The sequence below is a fragment of the Sinocyclocheilus grahami genome, unplaced genomic scaffold (genome assembly GCF_001515645.1).
Source record: "Sinocyclocheilus grahami isolate Dianchi unplaced genomic scaffold, SAMN03320097.WGS_v1.1 scaffold15.1, whole genome shotgun sequence".
Taxonomy (NCBI): Eukaryota; Metazoa; Chordata; class Actinopteri; order Cypriniformes; family Cyprinidae; genus Sinocyclocheilus; species Sinocyclocheilus grahami.
The window spans coordinates 4055282-4065738 of NW_015505194.1; the positions used below are offsets into that span (position 1 = coordinate 4055282).

Consider the following 10457-nt stretch of genomic DNA (forward strand, 5'->3'; position numbering starts at 1 on the left):
GATAACAGAATTTGCATTTTGGGTGAATTATCCCTGCAATATGACTGACAAATGTGTTAAATCTGCCGTTCTGACAGTGTAATATGTTTGTTAGTCTGTTTTATGCCCATCACGTTATACTTGTACATGATGTTTACTTTGTAAATATGTTAATTTTTTTCTTTGGAGACAGAAAAAAGCCTCTAAAATAACATTAATGAATGAAACTGACAATAAACCCAAACTTAAGCATTGAGAATTCTTTGACTGATTGGTTGTGTGCTGTATTGGCATCAGTTATGGGACGCTTTGAGGTTTAATTCAGACGCAAACTTTGCACATTGTGTTGAATCAGTTTGAAACACTTCTTTTTGATCTTTATTTGTTTTCTTGAATCCCAAATAGCATTTAATTACAGTCGTCACCATATCTAATAAAAACATTATTGCCTTTGGATCATAAGACTCCATAATATCAGGAGTAATCTTTCAGATATGTATCCTTATGTATATTAAAATTTCAACCTAGTGTGATAATTCACAGTGGCAAATATTTGACATTAAATGCACTCAAATGCCCAAATTTCTTCAGGAAGCAAGCACAATAAAGCAAAGCAGAGGAGCTGGGAGAAAAAGTGAAGGGACCTCTGAATGTTTGACATCAGAGGAGTTACTTTAAGGTTTCATTTTACACATGGAGGGAATGAGCAGAGAATCTGCGGCGCTGAGAGAAGAGAAGCAAGAAGGTGAGAGCCTCATCTCCAGTTAACATGCCTTTCTACTGAAGGAGAGATGAAGGGCAAAGTGGAAAGAGAAGAGCTGGAGCGGCTCATCCTCCTCTCAGATCATGAAGTTTCTGAGCCACACTCTCCAGTTCAGACTCAATGGCAGCCAGACTTTCAATCTCAGTATCCTGATGACAGAAGAGAGAAATTCAGGCAATTAGTGAATTTTAAAATGCTTTATGAACATTTACACATACACGTACACGTACCATTAAAAAGTTGTTTTAAATATGTTTCTTATTTGCATGTATGATATTGTGAAATTAATCATTTAAAATAACTGTTTTACATTACAGTTTTTTTTCTCAGACAAAGAAGGTATAACATATCTATACAAAACTATAGTATGAGTTCAGATTATTTAGAATTTGAGTCATATGGACTATTTTAATGTTCATGGTTTTTTTTCTTTTGGAGCTTGACCAACATGGTCACTATGAACCATGGATTCACTGAAAGAGCCGTGTGAAGAATTTTCAAAAAAATTCTACTTTTGTGCTCCACAGAAAAAGTACTGTTTGTGTTTTGACCTTTAAGAAAATATGTTAGGGCAACCAAGTTTCATACCCCTGTCTTTCTGCTGCCGCTGCCCTCTTCATCTCGTTTGTCCTGTGGTTGAGTTTGTGCCATGAGCTGCAGCTCCTGCTCCTCTGGGCTCCTCCACAGCTCCCCCTCTTGATCTTCTCTCTCCTTAGAGTGGTGTGGTGCTTCCCAGTGCTCATCCAGCTTTGGGCTTGCCTCTACTCTCTTATGGGACAATTTGCTCACACGACTCCTGCGCTTTACTCCAACCTCTCTTTTCTTCTCCTCCTCTTCTTTTGAATGTGTTCCCTCCGTTTCAGCTCCCTTGTGCTCCTCGCTGTCCTCCATGATGGACTGTTTTACGTCGGGATTCGCTTCATGATCATCTGTGGCTGGAACAAAGTGTGGAAACGGAACAAAGTTATAATTTTTATATTATATCTTCTCTATTTTCTCTATCTCAGTGTCTTCTCTTTCATTATTCTACACACACACACACGCATTTACTTCAGTGCAGCATCAGCAAACCCAGCACTCTTCTAAATGAAACGCTTTCTCTTGCCAGCTCACGGCTCACTGCTTGATGCCTCTTATCCTGAAATATAAGCCCGTCCTGTCCTTCTATCTGTACTAATGAACAGAGATTCCCAAATTATTCCTTCTATTAACAAACACACTAAAGTAAAGTCACCTGAAAGGTTTGGCATTTTTCACCAAGTTCCTCTGAGATCTGAAGGCCACTTTTAACAAGCTACAGGCAGCTGGCTGGTCTGGATGGCCTCCAGCATCAATTATTGAATCGATTGAGCAGGCCACAGTGCAGCGTGGATTTCATTTCATAGAAGAAGGGACTGTCACACCGGCCTGTTCATGGAGCACTGCTAAATTCCCCTATCAATCCTCATTCCCCATCCCTCCCGACTCTTTTTAACCTCGTCATGTCTTAGACACAATCTCCTGCTGTTATTCCCAACCTCTTCAGCGAAATAAGTTAGTGCCTGTTATATGAATTCTCTGTGGACATCCCTGTTACTCAGTCACACTTTTCAAGGAATAGTGATTATGTTGCTATTGATCATATGTAGGCGAGTGACAAATCGTTAGTAGGAGCACTATGGCTATTTGTTCATCTGCTGGGCTTAAAGCTGTACACACCTGATCATGGATGGATTATGATACTTTGAGGCCATTCATGTCACAAATGTACTGGCCAAATAACAATTGTAAATATGCTAAATACCTTAAGTTTGAGATGAAAACAAATGACTCTTATGAGCTGGTAGTGAAAATTAACGTTCTTAGAATTGACAGACAGTTGACCCTGAGAGGTCAAGTAAATATCTACAGCAGATCTAAAATATGAATAATTAATTATAACTAGTTATGGTTAATTATTCATATTTCCCATGAGTTGATTCGTTACAAAAGCATACAGCACAATCAGTGTAGCCTGATTCTTGAAATGAATGACTCTTGAAATGAATGAGTCAGTGAATTTGAGAGGTCCCAGGCCGGTAATGCGTAACCATTACACCTAATCTACAGTCAGAATATTGCTTGTTATATCATATCATATCATATCATATCATAATGAACTCAAAGATAAACTCAGAAAGTAGTACATATGGGATGCCACATATCGCATTCATCATTACCATCTTTATGGTAAGCCAGATCATTTTCCTTCTCCTTTTCCAAGCTGGAGTGTTTCTTCTCCTCTTGTTTCTCGTCATCCCTTTTTGTGGCCTCCTCCTGTGACTCTCTCTTCTGCTCTGAGTTTATGGAGTTGGAAATGTGATTGCTAGGACTCTCATCTTCTTCACGCTCCTCTTCCTCGGCAATCTGGTTCTGTTTTTGAGCCTCCTGCTCTGTCTCCTCACTCTCTCTGGAGCTCTCCTCTCCTGCTCCTCTCTTCTGTGCATCTTCTTCTGATTTATCCACGGCAACCAACATTGACTGATCATCTGTAGGATGGTAAAGCTTTAATTATATAGTGTTATTCTTTTATTCAGATTTGTGTTCTTTCAAAGCTTTCTGGTGCATTCATATAATATAATAAATTAATATATTCATATATGAAAACAGACAAACAAACAAATAAATAATTAAATGTGAAAAATATAGTGTGTGATATTCTTTTATTCAGATTGGATTTCGTTCAGGTCAGAGCCTTCAGGTTTGATTCATATATGAAATATAATGTGATATATTATTAAGATTTGTTTTCTTTTAGGAAACTAAAAATAAGGTTAATTAGTTAACAACTTTAGTTAACATGAACTAAGCATGAACAATACTCCTACAGCATTTATTAATCTTAGCTAATGTTAATTTCAACATTTATTAATGCATTATTAAAATCAAAAGTTGTGCTTGTTAACATTAGTTAATGCACTGTGAATTAACATGAACTAACAATGAATAACTGTATTTTCATCAACTAACATTAACAAAGATGAATAAATACTGTAATAAATGTACTGCTCATTGTTTGTTCACGTTAGTTAATACATTAACTAATGGAACCTTATTGTAAAGTGTTACCGATTCTTCTATGATGATAATATAATAATAATAATAGAATGAATGAATGAATAAATTAACAAGTAAATAAATACATGTGAAAAATAATGTGTGATATTCTTTTATTCTGATTTATTCAGGATAATAAAAATAATCATCAAATGAATGTGAATTATATAATGTGTGTTATTCTTTTATTGAGATTTGTTTCAGTTTCTTTCAGGTCTTGATGTTCTGATGTTCATCTGTGATGAATTCTGCTACAGTGCCTTTTAATGAAAGTGGAACAGACTGTTTAAACGGTTTTTCTTTGAATCAATCTGTCTGACCTCAGCAGTGCAGTACTCGCAAAAGAACATATAGATGGTGTGTTCAAAATATGTTAACCTCAGGAAAAAGGTCACACTGTGACCACTGACTGCTTACCTCCCTGAATAAGGAGAGTGACATGGCTTAATATGAGTCGAGTTGGATGCACTGCTTAGGATGAAAATTTATTTACAATGCAAATAGATCATAGAAATAGATGACACAATTTTCAAGGTCAGCACTTTTGAATGCGGTCAAATGAAAAGTACACTGACAACAACCCACTCACAAATTATGGGGTAGTTTAAAACATAATCAGTGTTTTACTTGACTCTGACACTAAGTACCGAATGATATTTAGCACCCACACATTTGTGCCCACACACTTGAGCTATGACATACTCAAGACAAAAGTCCTGGGTGGTGGGCATAAGAAGTTTTACAAGCTCAGGATCATACCACGGGTAGTGTGCAATTTCACAAGCAAAAAACAATTCATACTAGAGAGACAGATGTGCCCTCTGCCCTGATTCTGAAAATGTGCTTTGAGAGTACTGGATGACTGTCTACTGTCCTTTGAAGGGTGAAAAGCAATGCTAAATCAAAGTAGCATGCTTTCTTTGACAGAACTTATTCTAAGTCTAGAACAAACTCATCTTTTATCTCATATATGCAAAGTCTGCACATAAAATGTAAAAAAATAAATAAATACCCACAACAACCCATATGCAAATGTAATATACAGTATATACATATATTAAATTACCATATATTGTCATAAGAAGTACAAACTTGTGATACCTATTAGAAATTGGAACAATATATTAACATATATCTATACCATACAAATATGTAAATTTTTGGACATATATGTACATATCCATCCTAAAATCCATCAATACATGTCAATATTATATAAGTAAATGTAAAACATTTATTACAAAAACCTATGTAAATGTACAAATGTTTGTATGTTGTTTCAATTGTTTCATACATAAATAAAATATATATATATTGTTGACATATATGGTTGCTACAAATAATACCATATGAAAAACTCATCGTATAGATATTATTAACATATGTACATATACAAAATGTACTATAGACATTTTATATATGATATAAAATGATGTCTTCGTCTACTTAGAGAATGTACGTATGAGAAAAAACTATTTATATCACCTTATAGGTAACATATATGGCAATATTACTCCTGATATAGGGCAATATGTGTCATATATAACATTTCTGTATGGGAATATAAAGAAAGAAATAAAGATGTAACAGACTAGCATAGAGTCATGTAGCAATTAAGAAGTAGATTAATCTCACCTGCAGTTTTCTTCATGTCTCTAGAGAGGCTGGTCACATGATCAGGTGTGTCTCCGGGGTGTTTCTGTGCTCTCTCACTGGCTCCTGAGAAGCAGTTTGGTTGAGTCACGGTCACAAGTGGACATAGCAGCTTCTTGGCAATAAAACAGAATCTATGGATTCTCTATCAGAGTTCATCAGCAGTGTTACACAATATCTGCTCTACATTTCAAATGACCTACTGCTGCCAGAAAAGCCATTAGGAGCCAACTATCATTCTGCTGCCATTAGCATTTCTCCATAGGAAACAGAGTTGGTTCATGCTGTCCCAATCAGATCTGGAGCATCTGCCTCTTACCTTCCACAGCGATATCTTGCAGCTCTTGAAGAAAGTTGTGGTGGCGCAGGATGCTCACAAGCCTGTCATCTGGAAAATACACAGTACACCTCACACACACTTCCAAACTCCAAACCCTATTTTTAGCAGTCAGCACTTTACTTTATTTTTACATTATTTGCATTAATTGCCCTGAAATATACTGCCTTCTCCTGAGCAGCACTATTAATCATCAGGCCCGCTGAGAGAGAAGAAAGAAAGTGAAAGCAATAAAGAGGGGGAGAGGAGAGATTTGAGTTGAATTAACGTTGAGTCAAGCTTTTCCTTTTTTGCTGACCGACAAAGAGTGAATGCAGAGTCGGCTGCTCACTCTGTGGCAATGTTATTCACTCTACTCCTTACTTTCTCTCTCAAAATGTCTGTTGCCTTATTTCTCTGCCAAGCTTCTGCCAAAACTGACAGCTGTAGTTGCCAGAATATTACTGCAAAAAAATACAGAATTGTATTAGTTTTAGTTATTTTAGTTCATCAAGTTAAACTAAATTAAAATGAGAAATGTTGCCTTGGCAACTGGCTGAAATAAAAACAAACAAACAAACTTTTCTTTTTACATTTTATTTTATTTCAGTTAACATTTATTTTCTTTCAAGTAGTGATTTTCAGTTTTAGTTAACTGTGATTACCGTACTGTATATTTTACAGTTACTAACTGTATGTCTTTTAATAATACAATTTTAACACTAACTTATTTGAACTATTTCATTATTTTTCTTACTGTATTAATAATAAAAAGGTGGTTTTAAACAGTGAATCTTGGGAATGTCCCTTTCCCTATGAATTATAAGGTGGTTCATTCTATATAAGGTGATTTATACTTTTTATTTTTTTTAAATGTAACAATTATAATTGTAACAATATTTTGTTAAACTTCAAATTCAATTATATATTTTAAATTAATGTTATAATAATTATCTTATTATTATTATTGTTGTTATTATTATTATCTATAATATAATTTTACAGTATTTGGTAACGTAACTAACAGTTAAGTAATTTTTTTTGTATCGCAATTTTATATACTTTTCCTGTTAAAATATTAATGTTTTTACAGTGTATTAATGAAATTCTGCTTTCTCAACTTATTGGTCCTGCTCTTTCTGTCAGTCTCTGTCCTTCACTCTTTCTTTGTCCTAGACTCATTGTGTAAGCCTCTCACAGTGTGTTTGATTTCACTGTTGTAAGCGTTATCTCAGTAACAATACCTGGCTTGCTAATAGAATTATTGATTTTCGAACTATTTAAGAATCAAGGAAAAAAAGACCCTGCAATGTGGCTGAACAGTGCACGCAACGCCAAAACTTCACACTATGACTCCAATCTTAAATTGTGTTCCAAAGATGAACGAAGGTCTTACGGGTTTGGAACAACATGAGGGTGAGTAATTAATGACTAAATGTTTAGGGTGAACTATCCCTTTAACTTTCGACTATCAGAAACGTGCAGTCACACCAGCAATGATGGCATACATTGATCATATCGGGACGGTCACTGCTGATGATAAGGAATAAGTGCAGCTTAATATATGGAAATAATAGTAGTCCAGGTGTCACTAATGCAGGCACCCACCAGCGCTGAGGGTTTCAAGGCAGTCCTGGGCCACTGGGATGGGATGAGGCTTGGACAGAGCATCTGCAATTACTTCTACAATACACTTCATCACCTATACAAAGACAGAGAAAGATCAGGATAGGAAATGGCCTGACATTTTTAAGCTAATTTGTAAATTAGGTGTTGGTGACTTATTTAAATGTTTTTGAAAGAAGTCTCTTATTTTCACCAAGGCTGCATTTATTTGATCAAAAATACAGTAAAAAAAAAAGGTAATATTGTAAAATATTATTACAATTGAAAATATTATTTCTATTATTATTCCTGTGATGGCCAAGCTGAATTTGTAGAAGCCATTTCTCCAGTCTTCAGTGTCACATGATCCTTCAGAAATCTTTCAAATATGTGTTTAATAAATGTAATGCATCCTTGTTTTTAAACGGTAGTGTGTATAATATATATGGACTCCATGCACTCATGAGATCAATGTGACAGAGGACAGAGATGCAGCATGCCAACAATATCTCAAACCCCCCCCATATCTAGCCATACTTACTGTCTTACATTTCACTTTCAATCAATGTCATTTCCTCCTCAGTGCTTTCAACCCTCTCGCCTGTCTCTGCGTATTATTTGGCGCCACATTCCCCCCAAAGTCAAACATTTCTCTGCTGTCAGGGAAAAGCAGCCTCTCTCAGTAAGGCCAAAGTGTTGCTGAAATGGCATTATCATTTTACAGAGAAGAACTGCATCTGTTTGCAACTTGACATTGCCAATGTCTTTCCCCAATACTTCAGATTTGCACACATTTCTGACTTTTCTAGTGTCAAAACAGACCCTCTCTTAAAGGGGTCCTATTATGCTTTGTCACTTTTTCAACTTTAGTTAGTCTGTAATGTTGCTTTTTGAGCATAAAAATGATCTGCAAATTTACAAAACTCAAAGTCCACTTCAAAAGGAAATATTTTATTTAATAGAAATCACTTTTCAAAAACTACAATGAACGACTCGTTTGGACTACGACGCATATTTTCCGGGATTTGTGATATCACAAATATCGACGAATGGGACGAGACCTGGTTGAGCTGCACTAGAGAAGGCAACGAGTGTTATCACTATGTCGGAGACACGCTAGCTTTCCCAAGGCAGATGAACTTAGAGTGGTTACAATCATCCAGGTTTAAATCGCGCTCAAATTGATTTGATTTTGACTCGATATTTACTCTGAAGCTCGCAGGCAGCTATGGTAAGGGGCGTGACATTTCCCGACCAGGCGTTGAGTGCTTGCCAATCACAACACACTCTGCCCCAGCTAACCAATCAGCACAATTCGTATTTCATAAGGCGGGCCTTCATTACAGGAACTATTCGAGCCGTTCATGCCAGACTGGGGAGAGAGGTCGTGTTGTAATAATGTAAAATATGTGAAAAAATTATGTGTTTTTCAAACTACCTAGTATGAGAGCCTGTTCTAGTACACCCCCAAAACAAAATCAAGACTTTGTAAAAGAGCATAATAGGACCCCTTTAAGGCATTTCTCATCGGCAAGGACAAGAAAGAAGCACGTGACAAGCTCAGCTAAGTTAAATGAGTGCAACCCAACTTCAATTTAAGTTTAAAATGAGTTCATCATAGTTTAAAAGCACAGTTTGCAGTCATCTGTAGTTGGTAGCCTCCTCTGAGTAAGCACACATGGCACCAGCTGTCACTAAGCTGAAATCGTGTTGTTGAGTCACTGTCTCACTTATGTTGCTTTTCTCCACACTTCCTGACAACATGGACTATGGCTGCTGCCATTCTGTGCATCCTTATGTTCAAAAAGGCTGCTCCAAATACACATTAAAATAATATTGTACAGTACATTTTGTTTGTTAAGAAAATGATTTATAAACTCATACCTTCACATCCTTATCATCCATGTGACCTGGATAGACAGGTACCGAGAAGACTAGAAATAGACAGATAGCTTTGATAAGCAAAAACACAATGCTATAAAAAAATTATAATTATATAACAAATCAACCTATACTTAACCCTGGGTTAACTAAATGTCTTTTTAAACCCTGGGTGAAGGCTAGTTTTTTAATCTTTTGGTTAAGTAACAAAGGTAGGCGAGTCGTTTAGCAACAGACAACCAATCATAAACTGCTTCAGAGCTCATCTCGTTAAATATTCATGTTCTTTGTTCAGGCGCAGAAACTTTCACGCGCTGTTTGTAATCTGAGGAAAACCGTTAAAATGTCGAACAACGACGGTATACGGTAGGTTATAAAACAACCAGAGTGGATCTACCTGGGGAGATGTACACAGAGACTGTAGACATGCGGGTTGTTAAAACTGGTCGCTTGCTGTATTGTCTAATTAATGTTAAATAAGAACGTTAACCCCGGGTTTACAATGCGAAATCTGGAAGATGATTAATTATTAAAGACGAAGTATTAGCCTACCACTGTAAAGCATGTAACGTTAACAAGATAAACCACGATTACGTTGTCTAGTGTGAAAAGCCTTCTGTGCTCCTCACAAGTGTTTTATCCGCTGTCCTTGGTGCTGACAGAGACATGGCACATGTATTAAATGTACAGGCAACAGAATCAATACATAATCCAAAATGACACTAAGTATTGCCACAATAACTTAACACGTTACGTGGTTATTTGTACATCTTGCACACTTACCAAAATTCACCAGCAACACGAGACCAGCGCATCCTCGTGCGATCATTTTCGTGATGCGAAGTGCAGGCAACCTTTCTGTTTAAAAGTGATGAACCGTCGTGCCAGAGGAAAGCGAATGAACGCTAGTACTTTCCTTTCCTCGTAGTGAATGAAAACACTCGCTGATTTATGGATGCATTATGCGCAAAAGGCGCCTGCTCTTATTTGTTTCGCCGGATCACAATGCTTCAATGTCACTACTCACTACCGCAGCGACGCCGCCTTTATATAGAAGACTTGATGGAGAGGAAATGACATCAGTATGAAATACAGCTGCTTAGTTCACCATCCCCTAAATGGTAAAGGAAAAAAAGTTTACAATAATATTAATTATTATTATACGCATATACGGATGCATACCCC

At 36.4% G+C, this 10457-nt stretch overlaps 1 protein-coding gene across 1 annotated transcript; it reads right to left on the reverse strand.

The window, feature by feature from the left end:
* Window positions 1-325: 325 nt before the first annotated feature.
* On the reverse strand, window positions 326-10318 carry LOC107602333 (chromogranin-A-like). The gene is made up of 8 exons (XM_016294812.1): window positions 10056-10318; window positions 9276-9325; window positions 7395-7488; window positions 5790-5858; window positions 5453-5536; window positions 2941-3249; window positions 1331-1677; window positions 326-891 (listed from the first exon to the last, which is right to left on the reverse strand). The coding sequence occupies exons 1-8, from the start codon at window positions 10099-10101 to the stop codon at window positions 808-810; spliced, it is 1083 nt and encodes a 360-aa protein (XP_016150298.1). The 5' UTR covers window positions 10102-10318; the 3' UTR covers window positions 326-807.
* Between the last annotated feature and the right edge of the window lie 139 nt (window positions 10319-10457).